Genomic DNA, 23,217 nt, shown 5'->3' on the forward strand with positions numbered 1-23,217 from the left:
GGCAGGCGTTAGGGACAGAGCAGCTGCGCTGAAGCAATGCTTTTATTCCATTAGATCTTCTTTCACTTTTACTTGCTGTCACTTTTCTGGCTGACTGACCCCAGGTGCTCACAGCTACACTCAGCTTTACAGCTCCAATTAAACCATTCCTGGTTGGATTGTAGTGTTTCATTTCCCATTCAAGAAAATAACACATTGAGAGATGGGATGACCGACATGGCTCCAAAAGAAAGCCAGGCACATGAGAGCACCTTTCTCAGGGGAGTCCCCTTCAATTCACAATGATGAGACCTGGTGTCAGGGCAGAAAGAGCACGAAACATGAATGCAAAGTACCCAGAATCTCCCCACAGCTAAGAAATGGGATCTGGCCTGTGGCTCAGGCTGCTCTGGGGTTTAATGTCTCTGGAAGCTGCTTGTGGCAACGTGGGTAAAGATGGACTGAAGCGTTATTTTGGGATGCCACAAAAGGTGCATCACAGAGAAGAAAATAAATCCAGGGAGCAGCATTTCTCCCCCACTCGCCTGAGTGATGGCCTGGTTTGATGTTACTGGTTTACCTGCTGAGGCTGCCCGCTGCTTGGTCTGGAGACCTGCACACTGAAAACCTATGGCAGCCTGATACATGATTAATGCAATTTAAACACATCATGCTCCACGCTACAGGGAGCATCTGGCCTTGACTACAAGGCATGGTCTTGGAGATAAGTAGGGTGCATTGCTGGAGAAGGAGAAAAGACATCTGATGAGCCTGGCAATCTGGAGCAGCCCTAAAGCAGTACCCAAAGGCATCCAGAGGGATGGAGCCCCTCCACTGCCAGAGTCTGGAAAGAAGTGACCACAGTTACCTGTGCTCAACAGTCAGAAGCAACCCCATTTCCAGACCTCCTGTAATTGCCATATTGAGCCTGAAAATGGCAGTTTTCATGGTGGAGCTGAGACCCAGAGCAAACTCTGCAGTTGGCAGCTTTAGAGCACAAGCACTGACTACAGCAGTCAGTGCACAACAGAAATCACTGCCTTCTCAAATAAAGCACCTTAAAGATGCACCTTTGGCTCCGAAGCCAGCCAGCCGCACTTCATCTGAGCATCCACACCAAAACCAACACAAGAAGGATGCCATTAAAAACTGGAAACTCTGCTACTAACCAGCAGACTGTTGCTTACTTTTAACTATCACAGAGTCATAGAATACCATGTTGGAAGAGACCTCAAGGGTCATCTGGTCTAACCTGTTTTGGCAAAAAAGCAAGCTATCTGACAGCATATGATATATCTCTGATGTAAATTATAGGCTGTGTATAAGGCCAAGTCAGAAATCATTGAGTGTGAAAAACACTGGGAATTCAGGCAACGCAGGGAAGAGACAAATTTAATTTAAACTTTAGATGAAAATCCAAAAAACTTGAAGAAAAACATAGAAAAACACCCCCAAAACCCAATCACATCCTGTCACAATTATCTATTTTTAACAGATTACTCCATTATGTATAGAGATGAGAGAAATAACCCATAACAACAGAAGAATGTCATGCCAAGATAATTACACAGAAGATAAAAAGCAATGCTGTGGTATGCCTACAGACACGACTGGTTTACCTTGTTTCTCCACATCCTTCAGTGGGTCGACTCCCGGGGACAGGATGAAGAACACTGGCGTCGCAGGTCCCGATTCCTCAAAGGTTGTTGCAAAATCCAGGGATCTCCCTACCACGTATTTACTGCCAAGCTTCTCCTCCACAAAATCTCTGCCAGAAAGAAAACAGTTGCCGGTCTCCTGTTGTTCAGAAAGGACAGATCCCCCTGCAAATAACCCATTAATCACTATTGATTTTGCTGATTCAAACAAAAGAGAAACTAAACGGGCATGGAATAAGGTCAGAGAGGATGGGCAGACTGGGCTTCAGGAGTTAGCACTCACTGGCAACACCTGGCACTTCTTCCCGGGGTAAAATGACACATGGCACCCCGATATCTGAGAAATGAAAGGAAGGGAGAAGGGAAAGCATGGGGCCTACCAGCCCAGGCTGCGTTCAGAAGTTAAATACCAGCTTGATGTTGACAAAGGTATTTCAGGAGAGAAGAAATAAGTTACGGTACAGAAACTGCCACAGACTTTGTACTCCGCAGAGCCCTTGAGAGGAAAGAGCACTCCTTCAGATTTAACACCAAAAGTAGCAGCAAGTGCAGAGGATTTTCAAAATGACTTTGTTCTGGAAAGATAAAAGGGAAGAGCTCTGAGGATATGTGGCACGTGAAGCTTAGCCTCTGCATGAGAGGCACAAGGCAAAATACAACTGAGTGAAGAGGGAAAAGCTCAGCTCCACAGCAGCTGCTGAACAGAATACAGCACATGGAGAACATCCAGGCTCAATTTCCCTGGGGTGAGCTTCCAAAATCACTGCTTTAGAACAAGAGGATGCAGTGAATATTGATCCAAAGCTAGGAATGTTGTATTCAAAGCCCGGGAATGAGTTACTCCTCTAGTGCAGATGCATGATTTGGGCCTTTTGGAAAACTCATTATCATGGGGAAGAAAAACGTTTTTCACCTGGTAGATGATACAGCTTATTGCAGTCAAATCCTAAGAGAGCTGAGAGTCTCCTTCAAGGACTAGTGAAAGGCAACTGGAATAGAAACGCCTGTGGGATTGCAAAAGGAAAAGCTTCCTCATTGTTTGGTATGACTTCACCTTCACCAAGTCATACCTTGCTAGTAGATAATGGACTGATCTGACCTCATCATGGATTAGGAAGCACCAGGAGCACAAGGTGTTGCAAGAAGATCCTTGCTGATGTTCTTCTATAAGACTGAAGGATGAAATGGGTGTTTACCCTAGTGAGGAAATTATGGTTCTTGGTGATTGACCTGGCCTTGCTCCATCCCTGGCGGTGTTCAAGGCCAGGCTGGACAGAGCCTTGGGAAAAACGGTTTGGTGTGAGGTGTCCCTGCCCATGGCAGGGGGTTGGAACTGGATGATCTTAAGGTCCTTTCCAACCCAAACTATTCTTTGATTCTGTGATTCTATGATGGATAACAAGCCCTGCCCCCACCTAGGCTCTAAGGAGTCAGGGTAAGTGGTTTCTCCTCAGGCCTATGGAACAAAACAGCCTGTACAGATATCCCTAGAGTGGCTGAAAAAACTAACTTCCAGTCCTCCAGCAAAATGCATGAATCCTGTATAGGTGTGGGTCATTTTAGGTACCAAAGAGCTTCCTAGACCATCTTCATGGAGCTGGCACATATGACATGGGACATAAAGGGTCTTGCACCTTGCTGAACAAGGTAGGGGTATCCCAAGGCATGTAAAACACCCCAGGTCACCTGTGCTTAGCTTACCAAGTTACTCCTAAAACATACTTGTCAAGACTCTCTGAGAGGCAGGAAGGTAAAGGAATACTAGTGATGCCCACTGATCATTGGTAAGGCAGAAGAGCTTTAGTCACAAACACCTGCAAGGGAAGGCACTGCGAACTCTTACTGTATATCCAGCCAAGCTTTTGAACCTGGATTCTGCTATCTTCTCACAACAGGGGAATATGAAAGGTGCTGAAACTTTGCGTTCTAGTTATTTTTGAGCTGTGTGAGTACCATTCTGATTGAAAGAAATGAGTTTAACTTGCTTCAGTGAATTATGCACTTAAAAGTTCGGAAAGACAAGAGCTTATTTTACTCAAACCAAACAACAACAGGAAAAGCAGTATTTTCAGCTGACAGAACACATGGAGAATCTAACCCTAAAAGAGTAAGAACTTCAAAGATGGCTTAGAATTTAATGACTGTCATGAATACAGTATTTCATTTAATAAAACAGAACAACAGTGACCAAAGGGAGATGGCATTCTGTTTTGGCTGCATTTCTCTGTGGATATTAGAGCAAAACCAGAAATCTAGTTCATACACTGGGTAATACATTCTGCTGCATGTACCCACAGACACGCACACACCAGTTGCTGGAGCAATATAAACTATTTGAGAGGCAGTAGCAGGAGAGACATTGCAAAAATGTCAAACCACAGACTACTAGGAAAGAGAAGTTAAAAACAAGTCCTAATGGGGTGAAAGACCTTTAGTTTCTCCTGGAACAAGCATATTGCTTTTGTGCACCTCCATAGGGCTTAGGCTCATGTGGTTCCCTTCACTCCATAATTCACAACTACAACTTTCACAAGTAGCAGCACATAAATTTTGCATTTTACAGGGGAAAAAAAAAAGGCAAAAAGAGAAAACCTCTCTAAGGCTTTCCTTTACTTCCACATTTGATTCCTATGCCTAAAGAAGAGCCATAAAGGATTTAGTAACTAAAATAGAGCTTAATGAACTCTAGGAGTCATACTGATGGTTCTAGCAGGTGTGTATGATGATGCCCATTTCTGATCTGGCATGTCTGCTCCTCACCCAATACTAGTTTTACTACTCCACTGCTGTTAGTGATACTGGGATTAGATCTCCCTAAGCAAACTCCTGTTGACTGTCTTGCAGAGTTCAGAGGGGACTCATTGAGCAGACTCCCTTATAGGAAACCATTCTGCAGAACTCACATTCTACAATGACTAAATCTAAATGTATTTCTGAATTCCTGCTGTGCCCTCAGAAACACCCACCAAAAGCTGCTTCCTAAGCAAGAACGTTCCCAAGAGAGTTGGGAAGTGCCTGTACCTGACAGCATAGGTCATGCGATCGGGCCGGATGGCTCTCATGATACACAGGCGCTGCAGGGCTGACTTGTTCTTCCATTCCTGAGGGAACTTCTCCTTTTCAGGACACTCAGACTCAACAAATTTCTTCCACCGTTTTGCAGATCCCTCAATATCCCGATCCAGGTTTCTGAATTCCTCCATGGATGAGAGAGCCTGGAGAAAAACAAGGACAGGTCTCAGAAGAACAATCCTAGGTGCTTCTGAACTGCTTTTTGACATTAATCACAGAATCAAAGAATGGTTTGGGTTGGAAGGGACCTTAAAGCTCCTCCAGCTCCAACCCCTGCCACAGGCAGGGACACCTTCCACTAGAGCAGCTTGCTCCAAGCCCCTGTGTCCAACCTGCCCTTGAACACTGCCAGGGATGGGGCAGCCACAGCTTCTCTGGGCACCCTGTGCCAGCGCCTCAGCACCCTCACAGGGAAGAGCTTCTGCCTTATCTCCAACCTGAACTCCCCCTGTTTCAGTTTGAACCCATCACCCCTTGTCCTATCGCTCCAGTCCCTGATGAAGAGTCCCTTTCCAGAATCCTTGTAGCCCCCTTCAGACACTGGAAGCTGCTCTGAGGTCTCCACGCAGCTTCTCTTCTCCAGGCTGAACAGCCCCAGCAACTGCTCCTGTTTTGCTGCATCAGGAGGGTCATAGCTGGAGCCTGGAAAGCACAGTCAGAAACCCACCAGGATCAGACTTTGTCCATTCTCTTTCCCAACTCTGTTGTCACACATTGTGAACAGGAATCCACATGTGAACAGGAGCCAACACAGGCCACAGGAAAGTAGGACTGAGAACAGCTTCATACTTGTGGAAGGTCTGAACTGGCAAGTGTCTCAAGGCCACCCACAGAACGCCAGCTCTAAAATCATGCTGCACCTAACACAGCATTCCATAATGCCCTTAACACCCATGCCCAGCCTGTGAAGCTACTGGTGGCACCCAGGCCTTCACCCCTGCAGTGCAGCCACTGGGACAGGGGAGCTTGGGAGTGACAATCCAGAGAAGGATGAAAGAGTTTGGCATCATCCACAATGCCAAATAACCTGTCTATAACCCAAAGAGAACAGAAATCTGCTCTCCTGTTTTGAAACCAGAACTGGAAGATCACAGGCGACAAGCATTTGCTACTGTCAGTTATCCAGAAATGCCTGATTTGGATGGGAACCGGGAAAGGTGAGCCCAAGTGTGACAGAAGACATCACTGGCACTCCTGTTGCTGCATGCCTGCGAACAGTCTTCGTACTGCTTCAACAGACACAAAGAGAACTGTGCAGCAGAAATCACAACCACAGGATGCTCAGGATCCAAAGCTCAACAGAGACTCTGACCACGCTCACCAAAACTGGGGTTTTAAGGGATAGTTGGAGTATTAATGATCTTCATCTTTCTTCACATGCAGTTATTCTTCTCTCCCTGTTTCCCTGGGTGTATTCCTCCGTACCTGCATAGCCTGGTGCACATGTTGTGCAACCACAGCACTGTGCATTCACCATGCAGCTGTGGTGACCACGGAGCCACAAATCTCCACAAGCAGTGCAAACTGTGAATGGGTGGGATCTTTTCTTGGACAAGCACAGATATCACCCTGCACCACTGCCAAAATCAAATCAGAGTTCTGGTGTCCTCAGCATGAAAAGGACATGGAACTGTTGGAACAAGTCCAGAGGAGGCCACGAGGATGATCAGGGGCTGGAGCACCTCCTGTGTGGAGACAAGGTGAGGAAGTTGGGGCTGTTCAGCCTGGGGAAGAGAAGCTGTGTGGAGACCTCAGAGCAGCTTCCAGTGTCTGAAGAGGGCTACAAGGATGCTGGGGAGGGACTCTTCATTAGGGACTGTAGTGACAGGACAAGGGGTAACGGGTTAAAACTTAAACAGGGGAAGTTTAGATTGGATATAAGGAGGAAGTTCTTTACTGTAAGGGTGCTGAGGCACTGGAATGGGTTGCCCAGGGAAGTTGTGAATGCTCCATCCCTGGCAGTGTTCAAGGCCAGGTTGGACAGAGCCTTGGGTGCCATGGTTTAGTGTGAGGTGTCCCTGCCCATGGCAGGGGGTTGGAACTGGATGATCGTGAGGTCTTTTCCAACCCGAACTATTCTATGATTCTATGATCTATACTTGCTAAGTGCACATGGAGATTAACTTCTTGGTGCTACAAGTCTGTGGCAGAAAACAGGTAGCTGAAGAATGCCCCAAAGAACAGCTGAGCAAGGCAGTAAATAAACTATAATGACAAAGAAAATGTAGCTACATTTTGTAGCTAGAACGTGGCGACCATGCACGTTATGCAGAGAAGTAAAGAACCCAAATCATCTCCCTTACAAGCAGTGCAAAGCGTATGGCACAGCTTGCAAGGTTCTTCTGGATGTCGAGCAAAATTCTCACTGAAACCAACATCTTCAGAGCGTTTTGCATAATCTGAAGCTGTCAGCAGTTGAACATGAAGTGGAAAAGACAAGTGAAGTATAAAAGAGAGTGAATGAGCTGTTTTCTATAGAAACAGAAGGGCACACTCAGAGCGCAGAAGCTTCTTGATGGGCAGTGGTGTTCTGCAGCATCGATGCTCCAGCTCACATCCCTCACAGCTTCACTGTGCAGAGCAACTGAGGGAGCACCTTGAGAAATGCTGCTGTGACATCTTGGTCAGATCAACTGCAGAATCCACACTTGCCACAGGGCTCTGAGAGTCATGCAAGAGCCCTGGCAGTAGTGCTGAGGGACTGCCTTGGATACGGTGCTGGTGCAAATGAGGCAGAAGACACTGATGGCCACTGTGCCCTAAAAACTGGAGGAGAGCCACACTTTCCCACTGGAAAGGCTTCCCAGTGAGAACACAAGAAGAGGAAAACTTTGTTCTTTCTGATGGACTGAACTTCAATGCAGAGAGTGAACAAAGGGAAAGAAGGTGTCAGAAAAAGGGGCTTCTTAGAACAAATGAGTTCATGTTTTTAGCAGTGGGGATGCCTGTAGATGACAGAGAGAAAGAGTTTGTCAAGCTGTTCCCAGTAGGTACCACTGACCCAGAACATTTGTTAAATATACCCTCACAGCATCACAGGAGCAATGCTTGGAAGAAACCTCTGGAGGTGTCTAGTCCAACCTCATGCTTGGACTGGGACTACAGCCAGTACTGGAGCAGGTCAGCCATGGCTTTGTCTACTGAAATGCTGAAATGGGAGTGCTTCATTCTAAGCCTCTCTGGGTGGCTGTTGTAGAGCTGCACTGTCCCTCTGGTAAAGAAGATTTTAGGGGTTTATGTATGTTTATATATGCTGAACCTCCCTACCTTCAGTTTATCACAGTTGATCCTTATGACATTCACTGTCAATAACATGGAGTGTGTGGCTCTGTCACCTCACAGCTGGAGAAATCCCTTCACCTTTCCCCACAGGCCATGTGCTCTAGGACCAGAATTAGAGCTATAGGGAGAAAAGTACTTGAAGATATTACTATAAAGCTGCTGTGCCAGGTCAAGCCTTACTTGAAATCATCATTCCAACGACAGCTCCACAGAAGGCGCAGATAAGAGCAGAGTGCTTGCAATACCACTTGAGAGCTACAGCATGGACTGACTCAATCTGGTACTGACCCTCTCCATGCCAAACTCTCAGGGATCCTAAGAATGCCATGAAGGAGTGTGAGCCAAGCAGCAGTTCAATGGATGTTTCCATGTATAGATCAGCACTAACATGGAGAAACGGCAGCGACAGAACTTGCTCCACATCCAGTGCCATACCCTGCTTTCTGTGGGACGCCAGAAACCAGAGCACAGAACTCGAGGAACTGAAATTCACAGGAACAAACCCATGGATCCTGACCTGCAAAAACCTTGCCCTTGCAGCAGTAAATATATTTGATGCACCTCTCATTGCTGAACACATTACGGTAGCAAACATTGAATTCAGCGGATTCCTCAGTGCAAGTGCCTATACAGAACATCTTAAACACTGTCAGCTTTGGAAGTGACTTACTTAAAATATCACTTCAGAACTTTGGCTGCTGTTGCTTCGAGAAGTCTCCTGGTTGATGTTAACAAGGGAGACTGTGAAAAATTGCTTTCTTCTTTCTAAATGACAGACATAATCAGGGATGATAGGCTCCCTCCCCCTGAACAACACGCTGCAGCATCAAGCAAGCTCTAATTGCAAGGATAAAGTCTGTGTTACATAAATTAACACCAAAATTTTCATTAGTCAACAATTTTAATTGCCTGCATTAGGAGTGATGGTATTAATAAGAGATGCTGCTATTTAAAAGCCCGTGCAGTGAAAGCTATCTCAATCAGTAATCTTCCTGTGAATATTAATTGCTTTTCAATACCTCTGCTGTGAAATCTTCCAAGAAACTTGGACCAACAATACCTATCAGTGTTTCCAAGCAGCAGGAGGGAAAGCAGGTATGGTACATCGCCTCGGCAGATGGGTACAACACATCAACCTGTGCTGCGTGGCCATTTTTGCCAACACAGTGAAGAATGCATTTGTCAGTGAGAGTTGTCATGGAAATTGAGAAAGACAAAAAAACATTGATCAAAATAAAGCGTGATCAAAAGGGCTCGAGGACTCGAGTTCCTGTCTTTGCAACCCACGTTCTAATCAACACTGATTGTTGGAAACAGTGGAGCCTTGAGTTTCTATCTCAGAACGAGACTTTGCCAGCAAAACAGGTCTCTTCACACCATGTCAAGGCAAGGATCATTGTTTCCTCAGATAAAATGCTTTTTCATTCACTGAATCACAGACAAATCGCTTTAGCACTTTGGTTTTCTCTGACAGTTTCTCATCTATGTCAGAACCAGCTTTAAACTGGAGCTGGTATGTGAGCAGATCTGCGAATGTCACACATTCACACATGGCAAAGCGTTCTCTTTCTCCCCCACAGCTGTAGGAAACACAACGTGCGTCAGCCATTGGCTTTGAGGAAGGAATCCTAGTTGCCATTGCAAGGGCTGGTGTGCTCACAGGGTGCCCCTGACACACGAGGGCAGAGGGGATCTTCGCAGTGTCTCGGGGGACAGGGAGATGGACACTAGGAGGAGATGCCACACTCCATCCCCTCACTGCCTGCTGCCTCCAGAGGATGGGCTGAGTCTGTAGCTGAAAAGAACAACTCTGGGTCTAGTGTCACTGCTGCTGTGTGCAGTTTATCTCCTAGGGCCAGATACACTACAACAAGCTTTTGTGAATATATTAGAGAAAACACTGGCTCTTATCACTAAAGGCAGTTATTCTAAGGACACCATCCGGTCAAAACTGGCCTGAAGTTTAGGCATTGCTTCATAAAATCTACAGAAAAATACAATGTATTCTCTTCATGCTTTGTTCCCCTTGGCTGCAAAGGAAAACATTCTGTAAAAGAAAATATTATTTTGTATTTTAAGCTATTTCCATCATTTAAAATACCCTGCCCCAGAGCCACCTGACTCAAAAACAGCTCTGGGGCAAGGGAAGTCAACCCAGCAGGTCATTACCATGCTCTGCACTGACATAACTAGTGTTGAAAATAATACAGTGCAAGTCAAACCAGTGCTGCCAGAGCGAGCTTCTAACACCCAGCTCCCCAGCAGCCAAGAGACTGGCTCTTCAAAAGACATCATGAACTCATGATAAAAGAAATGTGATTTTCTTTTCAAGCTGTCCTTGCTCTCTGACTCCTCGGGCTATTCCCAGTTCACACTTTCAGTCTGAGCTCCTTAGGTAGCTTTCTTTTCGGTGCAAAACCCCAAATCCTCTACTTATAAAATGAGGTCTCTGAAGAACACACTGAACATCAGACGTCTCTCTATAAAAATCACACAACTTGACAATACTGGAAAGAAACGATAGTTCGTACTCTCACAGTTGTAATCATCTGAGAGATTATTAAACCCCAATGATAAGTCATTTACAAAGTTAGGGAGATGGGGGTTTCTGAAGGATGTGACACGGTTTCTAAGCAGAGCAGGCTCCACAGAGAAGCAGCTCGCAGTGCTCAGCAGTTCTGCAAGGCACCCTGAGGCCGTCTCCTCCTGACAAGGTGATGCACACCTGAGGCACGCAGGTTCTCAGGGAGGTTTGGGAAGTCCCACCCCAGGCTGGCTTCCCAGCTCTCTGTACATGGGCTTGTAGAGTTTGAAGCAGTTCCTATGGGAACTTCTGCAACAGGGTTAAAGCAGAGCAGCTGGATGAATGCCTGACGCTTGGGAACAACCTCGTGTGTTCTCAAAGCACCTTCTGAAGGTCATGCATGGTCCGTGTGCCCTGTGAGCTCTGCTCAGATAGGTTTCTGCAAATATTCACTGTTTCTTTCCTTCATTTTCTGCAGGTGGCCCAAATGCTGGTAAAAAAAACCCAGCATCCCACAGTCAGAGGAAAACAGCTCCTGAAAGAATGATAAAGTCAAACTTGCATCTGGCTTGAATTGATAGATTGGATCATTCAGGAAGGAGACGTACAGGCAGATGAATTACTCCATTTGAATAGCACTGTTAATTAGAAGGATTAATGTAGAAAATGATGGATTATTTGCCATTTTTCCCACACTAGGTTTTGGGTTGTATTATTCATTCACTGAAGGTGCTGTTTTCTGTTTAGCTGCACTACTTGAATTATCCAACTCAGAAGGAAAATCTCCACTGAAGGTACAATGAAAGTGATGATGGTTTCGTCAAACTTCAGTCACCCCTCAACACAAAAAAGGTTATTTTAATCCTCCTTATTTCTTTCATAGAAGCTGACTGACAGGCTCACTGCACTGTGTGCCCCTGTCTTCATTCAAACTCATCCTTGCTTTCTCCCCATGTCTAAATTATACTGGGGTTAAAAAGTGTGTAGTGCCATGACGTGTCACTATACAAAAACATCCTGTTTATCTGTAGCATCCTTCCTAGAGCATCAGAAAAGGCAGACACCTTGTGCTTGGATGACAGGAGTGGTCTGAGGAGTGATGGATCGGATCTTGCCACCTTTCCTTGGAAAATTCCTAGTGAAACCCGTATCATAAATCAAAGCAACGGCTCCTGCACTCAGCTCCTTCCTACTAGTACATTCTTCCATACAGGTCCACTGAATAGGAAAGCTCAGCAACCAAAATGAGATTTAGCCATGATCATTGTACTCTGGTTGTTTATAACCACCCATCAGATTCTGCCTGAGCTGCTTCACAGCTGGGGTCACACTGACATTTTTCTTGCATGTTCTGCAACAGATGTTCAAGAGGTTTTGAGAATGGGCCTCGGGAAGTCAGGCTGTTCTGCAAAGCCTCACTCTTTGTCTTTCTCTTTGATGCTTTCCAGCAAATCAGGGACACAGAGAGACCCAGCAGCTGGCCGTGGGTCCCTGATGGCCGCTGAAGGGTGGTACTTGTGTATTTCTGAGAGGTGCCCTGGGTTCGGCTGTTACAAATCACAGACGGGCCATTACCATGGGCCGCTGCACAGCAAAACTTAGAGAGAAAATACGTCTCAGGGACAGGAAGAGCTCAGCCTCACTTCCCACTGCTCTCATCTACCCTGTCTCCAGAAGGTCTGGACCTTCTTTAAAATGCAACAGTCAAAGATCAAATCAGACTGCAGCAGAGGTGTGGCCAACTCTGAGTGAAGTGAAAAGCATGTCCCCATGCTCTGTCAGACTATATTCACTGCACAAGGATGCTCCTAGTCAGGTATTGGTGATATTTTGGTCCACTGATGCACTGTGACGTGGGGATGACACAGAGACCAGAAGCCCCTCCACAAAAGGCCATCTCATGTGCTTCAACACAGGTAAAGCCTTGGTGTTACCATCAGGGTTCCAGAGATTGTTCCCAGTCAAAATATAGCTGAGCACTTAATCCACTGTCTTCAGAGGTGCTCATGTGAACCAGCACTGCCATGCAAAGGAAACGTTCATGAGCTCTGCCACATTACAGAAATAAGGAGCTCCAACAAGTCCCTTATGGCAGATCTGGGCTTAAAAGGAAGAACTAATGAAGAGGTGCCATTTCACCTCATTGCCTTTCCAAAAGCATCTTGTACATCTAGGCACAGTATACAATGTCCAACCCAGGATGACTGCTTGTGTGCCCTTAGCTGGAAGTAGAGCTTGGCCATCGGACCTCTGCTGTCCCTCCTGGCTCCACAGTCCACTGGCATCTTTTCAGGAGTGCACTGCAACTGGTATTCTTTCTATTTTTTTGAGCAAAGCAGTAAGACTTCAAAAGCTTTACAATGGCCAAAAAAGACACATTTGATGTCTAAAAGATATCTCGGATGAAGCAATTACTTCCTTTTCCTTCTGTTTAAAAGGTGAAAGAACTTTAACATTCAAAATGACCATCTGACTGTAGGCTTTGTGTCATGGGTGGATTAAGAGTGAAGGACAATGCTGCTGTAGAAGCCTCTAAGAAAACTCATTTTCCACTCAGCAATCAAGCCAACAAAGTATGTCTTTAAATCTTTGATGTGATCAAAATCTCTGCTCTATTTCAGATAAGCATCAGACAGTCGGCCAGCAGGTTATAAAGGGAAAGGAAAAATAAAAGGTAAAACGTTCTTAAGAAGTAATTCTGTGAGACATCGGGAATATTTCTCCAAGATCTGACTGCTAGTGAGGACAGATGAATGGCCTTAGGAAACTTCTAGATGAGAGCAGAGAAATGCACACTGAAGGGTCATAATCAATGTTTTCTATCAAAGTGGCACTGAATGGCTGAACATCTGAAGAACTGAGTTAATGGAAAAGATTTAATTAAGCCTATGACTTTCTGGCATAATAACAACCCTGACTGTACATGGGATGCTGTGCAAGGCCTTCCTATCGGACCAGCCTGATCAAAGGACTTTGCTTATGCACAAAGAGTGCAGCGGATTGTGTCACAACGAATCTTTGACAAGAATGAAGCATCTCAGTGCCTAGAAAGTACAAGAAGTGAGAGTTGGGAGCGACATTACTGCTCTTTTGTCACAAAGAGCCCCAGTTCTCTAAAATGCAAACTGTGATTCGGTATTTCATCTCCTGAGCCACTCACGCAATCTGATCATCTGCATGCTGCAGGATTATAAATATGGAGTTAATATACTACTTTGTCTAGTGCTGCTCTCCTCCTCGAAAGCTGAATTCGGTATTTAGAGCTCATTATTCAACATCACATTTATTAAACAATGCCCTTTCAGTGGCGTTTTCATATCTACATAATGGAAATCCTCCCTCTTCAGAAAAAGCTGAGGAAAATGATTGGGATGAAGCAGTAATCCAAGTTGGCCAGGTGTATTCTTGCTGTATATTAACTAGCTTCACTTATCCTACAGGACACATCTGCATTCAGCAAAGAAGAGGCACTGCAGAAAATATCACAAAGAAAATCAGACTTGGGAAATGAGTATCTGTGCAAAGGAGAGCCAGAGCTGCCTGCATCCAGCCCGTGGGAACACGCCGCTGCGGAGAGCCAGATGCACACAGAGTTTACCAGGGAGCACAGGTTTGCAGGAGGCACAAAGCCACAGGGGAACATGGGCACAGGTCCCCAGGAAGGGCATGGAAGGGGCTGAAGCATGGGAGAATTTTACATCACAGATCCCTGGGGTCACAGGGAAATCCGTTCACCCAACCTCTCAGTGGCCTCAGAACAAGCCTCATCTTCTAAAAAGGGAGGGTTGTAGCCAAGGCAACCTTGAAAATGAAGGTGCGAAGGGCATGAGCACCAGCTTTAGCAGTAGTGGTAAAGGTCAAGAAGAGCTCAGCTTGACTGTGGGTATGTCCATATGACCTATCCTAGGCAAATACAAACTGCTCCGCTGAACCCCTGAGGAGCACTGGCACTGAACAGAAGATGCGTAACTATGCCTTGTGTGAGGCTCATCTATGAAGCTGATCCAGAGTGAGGCTGTCTCACACTACGGGAAGGAGGAGTGCCTTTCTGCCCATCTCATATCCCAGCATACCTATACAGTGAGGGGAAGACACACACTTTCTTCTTGCCTGCTGATGTGCTCCCGAATCTGTGGCTAAAGAAGAGGTCCAGGCCTGAGCTCACTGTGAGCCACACAGTTTGCTAGCAGCTTGTCATCTCACATTCGACTTTGGAGAACTCACCTGCTCTCAGAAAATGCCTGGACACAGCCAAGGAAGCTCCAGGGATTGCCCACTGCAAGCAACCTGGTTTGGGACATGAGGGCACTTTCACTGTATGGATTTAGACACTGACAGGGCCAGAAAACAACTGCTGGGCCATTTTACTTGTTAGTCTAGACACAGTCTGCAACAACCACAAAAACCCTGTGATGCCATTTCTATACCTGTGATCAGAGCAGAACCATGACATGAGCTGTCTGTCCTAGCCCTGCGGGTAACTGAAGAACAGCTCAACAAGCAGAATGGGTTTTACACATGGTTGAAGAGACCACAGTGCACCAGTTCAGCGAATACTGAATACCGATATCAATACCCTCATATTAGACACTGGAGAACTTTTAGAGAAGGAACGAAGCAAAAAATGGGGGAAAAACTCTACAGAGGACAATCTCCACCCTGATTCTATGGTAAGTTCAATCATGCAACAACAATAGCAAAATGGTCATTGGACATGGCTGTGTCCTGATGTCCTGTGCAGTTCAAGCAGTAGCATCACTGTACATTTGGGATCTAAGGTGTGTCCACACATTTACTGGTAAGGTAACCAATAGCCAAGTCAATCTCACACATACACAAAGACCTTTTCCAGAAGTACCAAGAGAAATGAAATCCCACAGCTAAGTCCAGGGAACACAAAGGGTAAGGCAAGTACAACAGAGTGTACTAAAGGAAATAGAAGAAAGACAGAAAACCTCATTAGGAGTAAAAAATACTTTGGACTTCTCAAGAGGTCACTATTAAGCACCTGCAAAAGACAGGCCTTAGAACTGAAATGACCAACTCTATTGAACACCAAAGCCAGGGACTCAGCAAAGGCACAAATTTCATTAAATGATGCTATTTTCTCCCGTTCCTGCTCATAACTAACCCTTCACTAACCCAGAGGCCGTATTTGCACTGAGGATAATGACTGCGTCCTTTGCTCCCATCTCCCCTTGCTCCAGAGCCTCTGCAGATACCACTATTTCCCCCATATCTGATGAACAGAATCAAGTTAAGCTCAGAGCAGTTTTCCTTGACCTGTATTTGGATTGAATTCAATTCAGCCTTAGAGAAGCACCTAAAAAGCCTGAAATTTTACCTATTTTTCCCAAGTCTATCAGCAGCTCTAATAAGAATATCACCCTTCCCTACAGACTGTGCCCTTCCGGGCAGGCAAGTGGGTTTCTTCATCCAGTGGTGAACATTGAGCTTCACTGGTTATAGTGAAAAGCTCTGTAAAACGTCTTACTGAACTGAAAAGAAGCTGGAAGCCTAAATCATGCACATGTCCCGCAGACAGATCCCACATCATGAGCAGAACAACTGCAGAGGACTGTTAGCCTTTATGTATTATAAATCAAACAGCAGTAAATACTAAGCCAAGTCACACAAGGCTCCTTGCATGCCCAGAGTCCTCAACATTTCACGAGGCTTCCTTTGAAGTCAATGTGCCCAAAATGGGAGGCACAGAATGGGCCACAAATACCAATATTGATTTCTTTTGGCACCGCTACCTTGGCCTGAAAGCCCTGGCAAAGAGGAGCACTTTGTGGAGGAGCATTTTCTATGTTTCTGTGAAGAACGAAGGAGAATGCTAAATTCCACTTTGAATTTGAACTACGAATCTGAAATGTATTTTGCTCAAGCCTTGTTGGAAAAACAATTTATTATAGCACTTAATCTTGCCGATGAAAGCAAAGGGGATTTTAGCCTGCTAATAAGCTGTGTAGAAGCCATGACTAATTAACCTAATTATAGCAGTCTGTGACAAAATGTGATTATACTAAAACCATGCCTCAAGTAACTGGAGTTGCCAGAAACTCAAAGGCTAATAAACAAACACATTAATAGAACATAAACACTAATAACATTGACACCAGCCATATTATTTATAGCCAAATCAATGCTACAATTGTCACAGAAGACAAATCGGAAGTGTTCAGTAGCTGATAATATAGAATCCATACCCTAAAAATCCCTTATGCTTTTGTCTGTTCTCCTGGATATGTCAAATAGACGTAAGAATAAAGCGTGAAGAATGGATGGGAGTTGTTTTCCTTCTGGTGTTGATGACCCTAAGCTGGCAACTGTACCAACTTCATCACTGTAATGAGGCTGTTGCAACACTCATGATGAAGCACACAAGGGACATGGAAAGTCATTCCACCCACGCTGAATGGAACTGGCCAGCACAGAGGGGATTATCCCAGAAACAAAACTCACTGCAAACTTAGGCGGCTGCTTGGAGAATGTACTACGTCTAAGTCTGGACTAGCAAAGACATCCTTGGGCACTACAGGAGCATTGTGTTTCCTAAGATGCATAAAAAGAATCTCTAAAAATAGAACCAGAGCCCAAAACCTCTGAAACCTGTGGAGAAGGAAGTTCCCTTTCCAGAAGAAATTTAGAGGACTGAAGTAGAAAGCAGCTTTGTAGTGCAGAACACTCCCAAGCAGTGAAGAACACCAACCCAGAAGGACTCCAGAGGAACTGGAATGCACCATTCACCCTCTGTATCCCCCCACTGAGCATGCACAGGGACAGAGCAGAGTTGAAGAGGTGTGAGATTTCAGGCAGTAATGTGTATGTACACTATAATCTCTACAGACTGCACAGCCCAAAGACAAAATGTGCTGTTGCAAAGCATGTATTTCATGGGCTTGACGGCTGAGCTTCCTGATTATGTGTGTTGACCCTAAGTGAACACTTAATTTGTCTTCAAAAGAGAGGCAAAAATAAAACTGCTGCTGTCTGAAGAGCAAAATGCCACTGCTGAACAGAAGATGATAAAAGAAAGGGTATAGAATCCTTTCAGTTCCGCCATTATCATGGAAATATGCCTTTTAGAAGACGAACAGCGCTGGTTTAGTGAGAAGTTCCAAGCTTATTTTATGGCTGAAAATGTGACTGTGACATTTTCGACGCGAGTTAGGCCACGTGCGTGCACAGAATGAGTCAACAATGACAGCTCCTGGTCAGGACAGACACACCTGCTATGAACTGCTCCATGCTACAATTTGAAATCACTGTGGCTGGCCTGGGTCAGAAACATCGGCTTCATTTGACTTCTGAACTGCAGTCTGAAACTCAGTGCTTTAACTCCACATTACAAGACAGTGTTTGCCAGGCGAGGCACAGCCTGGCATGTGGAACCGTAAGCCAGGGCTCCTGGTTTACATGATTCAAACAGTAAAAGAATATCAGGGATGTCTTGGGTGTAGATGAAGATGTCTTGCCTGACCACCTTCCAGGAACCAGATCCATTCTCTGTGTAGCACAATAGAAGGGAGAGAAAGGGAAAACCACAGTGCCCCAGAGGAGAATTTGAGAACTATCCCAATGAAAGCAGGATGTCTTCACTCCCTACTTTACAGCACCAGAGAGATGTCACACAAAGGCAGCATGCTACAACCAGATCACTACAAAAAGGGCCAGAGACTGAGCAGAAGCCCCACTAAACCAAAAGCTGCAATCTCAGATCCCCCCAATGAACATGCCTAACTTGAAGAACATTTTGACCCCTTCCAGACAACCAATCACACCCTGCTGAACCAGGTCCAAATCCAGCACAATTCACATCGGTTGGCAAATTAGAGCAAAGATGGGATAACTCACAAGTCCTTGATGCAGTTCCTCACCTCACTCCAAACATGTGGCAGCTGTTAGACCTTCCCACTGCCAGGACAGTGTTCTTCTGCAGAAGGTCTGTCAGCTGCCACTCCTCTATCCCCAGCACATCTCTGCAGATGGTGATACACTGAATTCCCACCTCTTCCCAAATACAGTGAGGATCTCCATTTCCTTTACAATCTATAACGACATAAATCAGAGATTGGACGGGGCTTGGAGCAACCTCCTCTAGTGGAAGGTGTCCCTGCCTGAGGCAGGGGGTTGGAACTGGGTGAGCTTTAAGGTCCCTTCAACACAAACCATTCTATGATTCTGTGGTATTCTCATCCTGTCTTGCAGAGAGAAAAGCCTAAATCTTGGAAGAGAAAATCACCTTCTTGGGGACACACAGATCACAGTATCACAGTATCACAGTATGCTGGAGATTGGAAGGGACCTCAAAAGATCATCTAGTCCAATCCCCCTGCCAGAGCAGGAACACCTAGATAACGTTACACAGGAATGTGTCCAGGCGGGCTTTGAATGTCTCCAGGGAAGGAGACTCCACAACCTCCCTGGGCAGCCTGTTCCAGTGTTCCGTCACCCTCACTGAGAAGAAGTTCCTTCTCAAGTTTAAGTGGAACCTCTTGTGTTCCAGTTTGCACCCATTACCCCTTGTCCTATCATTGTTTGCCACTGAGTAGAGCCTGGCTCCATCCTCGTGACACTCCCCCTTTATATATTTATAGACACTTATAAGGTCACCCCTCAGTCTCCTCTTCTCTAAACTATAAAGACCCAGCTCCCTCAGTCTTTCCTCATAAGGGAGATGCTCCACTCCCTTAATCATCTTGGTTGCCCTGCGCTGGACTCTCTCCAGCAGCTCCCTGTCCTTCTTGAACTGAGGGGCCCAGAACTGGACACAATATTCCAGATGGGGTCTCACCAGGGCAGAGTAGAGGGGCAGGAGGACCTCTCTCGACCTACTAACCACCGCCCTTCTAATACATCCCAGGATGCCATTGGCCTTCTTAGCCACAAGGGCACAGTGTTGGCTCATGGTCATGCTGTCGTCCACTAGGACCCCCAGGTCCCTCTCCCCTACACTGCTCTCTAACAGGTCATTTCCCAACCTATACTGGAACCTGGGGTTGCTCCTGCCCAGATGCAGGACTCTACACTTTCCCTTGTTACATTTCATCAAGTTACTCCCTGCCCAACTCTCCAGCCTGTCCAGGTCTCGCTGGATGGCAGCACAGCCTTCTGGCGTGTCAGCCACTCCTCCCAGCTTAGTGTCATCAGCAAACTTGCTGATAGTACACTCAATTCCCTCATCTAAATCCTTGATGAATATATTAAATAATACCGGTCCCAGTACTGACCCTTGAGGCACTCCACTAGTTACAGGCCTCCAACTAGACTCAGCCCCATAGACTACAACTCTCTGGCTTCTCTCCTTCAGCCAGTTCGCAGTCCCCCTCACTACCTGGTCATCCAGTCCACACTTCCTCAATTTAGCCGTGAGGATGCTGTGGGAGACTGTGTCAAAGGCTTTGCTGAAGTCAAGGTAGACCACATCCACCGCTCTGCCATCATCCATCCACCGTGTTATTTCCTCATAAAAGGTAAGAGATTGGTCAAACATGATTTCCCCCTGGTGAAGCCATGTTGACTGCCCCTCATAACCCTCTTATCCTTGATATGCCTTAAGATGGCACCAAGGACAAGGTGCTCCATCACTTTCCCAGGGATGGAGGTGAGGCTGACCGGTCTATAGTTACCCGGGTCCTCCTTCTTGCCCTTTTTGAAGACCGGAGTGACATTCGCTTTCCTCCAGTCCTCAGGCACCTCTCCCGTTTCCCAGGACTTGGTAAAGATGATGGCGAGTGGTCTAGCAATGACTTCCGCCAGTTCCCTCAGCACCCGCGGGTGCATCCCATCTGGACCCATGGATTTATGGACGTCCAGATTGCTCAACTGATCTCTAACCCATTCCTCATCGACTAAGGCAAGTCGCTCCGTCGACCTGACTTCATCTAAGTCATTCATCATTGGGGTACAGTCATGAGGAGCCCACAGAGACAGTCCTGTACCTACAAAATCTCTATTTCTATGGCATTTTTGTGCTCCTTCTCATTTAGGGTCAGAACTTTGTTCACCAAATGTTGTAAGGACCAACCTGAAGGCTGCTGAAAGGAGATACAGGAGGTATCTCCCATGGAGGGGAGATATGGGATGCTGATTCACATAGCTCAAGTAAAGCAGATACCTTGATTCCTCCCCAGGAGTGATTAGACAGGAAATCCACAGGGCTTGTGACTCTGGTCTGCGCTGGGTACCTTAGAAGAAAATCCAGTTCTACTGCATTGATTTCTTTACTCATCAGAAGTACCTGTAATTGCAAACAAACAAGATACCCTTGAGCAGCCAGGATACAGAGCAGGAATATACTCAATCAGATTCATTATTTAACTCATGCAGCTGTCAAATATGTGGCTCAAAGGTAAACAGTGTCCTGTGTTGAAAGGGTGTGATGAAACTTACCATAGAGGTGCTTTGGGCCTCCCCAAAAGAGAACCAGGAATGAGTATGGAGATTGGCAACATAAGTTTGGGAAAGCTCTGTGCTAAGGGCTGTGATCCAGGCTCATGGGTAACACACTGAGAAGTCCCTGCCAGGGACAGTGACTCCATCACTGTGCTGGGCAGCCTGTTCCAATGCCCGAGCATCCCCTCAGTGAATACATTTTTCCTCATATCCAGTCTAAAATACATGGAATACATGGAATAAGACTGCCAGAGCAATGTTCGAGGTAGATCTGGATGCATGCTCAGAGCCCAGCCAGAGCCACATGGCTCCACATGCACTGGCTAGAGCCACGGCTCCATGTGCACTGTCAGACTTCTGGAATCTCAAAGTCCAAAACCCTGAATACCATTTCTGTACTGTGGAAAAAAGAACAGTGCTGGAGTGGTGAGTTTATTATCTCCTTGTCACAGATCCTAGACCCTATCTCATTATTGCCTCCTGGCAATGGCATTCAAAGTGTGCTGGCATCTTCTCTTCCACCAAGTGCCTGGTTCAAGATCCAACTGCTTGTTTATATGGGAGAATCCTGGGCCTCCTCACTCAGCTGCCTCCACACACTGAACTGTAGAAGCTGTTTTTCCTTACAGCTTAAAGTGACCCATTAACTATTTTTAATGCTTAGTGTAGATACAAGTACAATGTGTGCTACTTCAATACTTCGTTTAGAGATCTATATTAGAAAAAGATGGCATCCTTTGGGTCAGAATTATGGCTGCCATTGCAAAATATGAACTGACTTTTTACACACAGGCAATTTATTAACAAAATACAGTGTTCAATTGTTTTATGTGTGTCTATAAGTGTGTGGACACATACACCTCCTTGCCATTTCACACCTAGTTATGTAGAATGAAAAAAATCATGGCAATCACTGGATCAAGGTTAACGAGACACAGCGTTTCAGCACTTCAAACTTGCTTCATATTTGCATTCTCCATGGCAGGGCATTTACACAGTCATTCACTGCACAAAATAAGTAACAACTTTGCAGCATCGTGCCAAGCACTATTAACTGATTGAATTTGATTTCAGCATAGGGATATACAAAGGTCTCTGTGCTCAGGTCGTAGACTGAAAATTATACTAACATACCAGCCAAAGACAGCAGTTATTTAGCAAGCATTTCTTTGGCCTTCAAGACCAGCTTACTTTGCCCTTTTTTTCAGGTCCTGCAAGTAGGTATTAATCTCTCCAACAACCCTTTGTCAGCACAATGCAAATCAAGCACAGCATCTGTGACTGTTACCGGCAAGAGAGGCAGAGAAGAAAATCCAATCCCCAGCCCTTGTCTTTTCTGCTCTGATGCTGAAGGCCACGGCTGTGATAGTTTGAGCTTTCCCCGCATGCCAATATCTTCGCCTATGAAATAAATCACTGCATGCAATGGTGCCGCTTACCTGGAAGGTAACTTGAGCGGTGTAGGTCAATTTATCACACTCAAACAGCCCCCGGGTTGTGTACTGGAACACAGAGAACGTAATGCTGTCGATGAGGTTCAGCACGCGCGCCTCCAGGCTCTCATCCGGAGGTGCCCTCTCAATGGCTTTCTGAAACACGAGTCTGAAGGCCTAGGTGGGGAAACAAACCAGGGGTTTCTAGAGGCAGTCTGCATGCTCCTGGGTATCAGCTGAAGCATTGTGAGTGAAGCCACTCAAATACTGTACCCGTGGGGCCACAGATGAAACATTCCCATCTGCCCAGCAATGTGGCGCACCAGCTCCAGGAGGCAAGGGACCACATCTAGAGACCAGCCCCTGTATCTGCCTTTAGCTGCTTTTCCAAGTACAGCCAGGCAGTGACAACGGTCCCTATGACACTGCTCTCCTGCGTTTGATGAAGTGCAAACGTGGGCTGCCTGAACTAGGACACACACAGGAAACATTTCTCTGACCAGCTGTGTTCTCTCACAGGGATTACAGAGCCCACATTTTCTGCAGAAGTTAAGCAAAAGGCAGGAGGAAGAGGAAGCCACACCTCCCACGTCCCAAACGTCCCCACGTGGAAAAAAGCAATTCCCTTAAATACAAAACCAAGAAGTGCAATGCATGTGTTACTGTTTGGGTTCAGCAAACCCCTCTGTGTGCTGAGAGGAACCCAGAGTGTGAACAGCAGCTCAGGGAGGGGATCCTGCCCCTCTGCTGCTCTCTGGAGAGACCCCCCTGCAGCCCTGATCCAGCTCTGGGGCAGCAGCACAAGAGGGACGTGGAGCTGTTGGAGCGAGGCCAGAGGAGGCCATGGAGATGCTGCGAGGGCTGGAGC

At 46.1% G+C, this 23,217-nt stretch overlaps 2 protein-coding genes across 2 annotated transcripts in view; one reads left to right on the plus strand and one right to left on the minus strand.

The window, feature by feature from the left end:
• The window catches only part of SHISA6 (shisa family member 6), a 542,762-nt gene that overhangs the window by 282,241 nt on the left and 237,304 nt on the right, over window positions 1-23,217 (plus strand). The gene's annotated exons all lie outside the window — the stretch shown is intronic.
• Window positions 1-23,217, minus strand: part of DNAH9 (dynein axonemal heavy chain 9) — a 165,746-nt gene that overhangs the window by 31,809 nt on the left and 110,720 nt on the right. The window contains exons 56-59 of the mRNA XM_062610562.1: window positions 22,356-22,526; window positions 20,639-20,761; window positions 4,659-4,852; window positions 1,599-1,747 (exon numbers count right to left, since the gene is read on the minus strand). Of these exons, the coding sequence (XP_062466546.1) occupies window positions 1,599-1,747; window positions 4,659-4,852; window positions 20,639-20,761; window positions 22,356-22,526 (637 nt within the window). The remainder of the gene's footprint in view (window positions 1-1,598; window positions 1,748-4,658; window positions 4,853-20,638; window positions 20,762-22,355; window positions 22,527-23,217) is intronic.

This window comes from Pezoporus occidentalis, unplaced genomic scaffold, assembly GCF_034315485.1.
Source record: "Pezoporus occidentalis ecotype Australia unplaced genomic scaffold, CSIRO_AGI_Poc_V1 ctg148, whole genome shotgun sequence".
Lineage (NCBI taxonomy): Eukaryota > Metazoa > Chordata > Aves > Psittaciformes > Psittacidae > Pezoporus > Pezoporus occidentalis.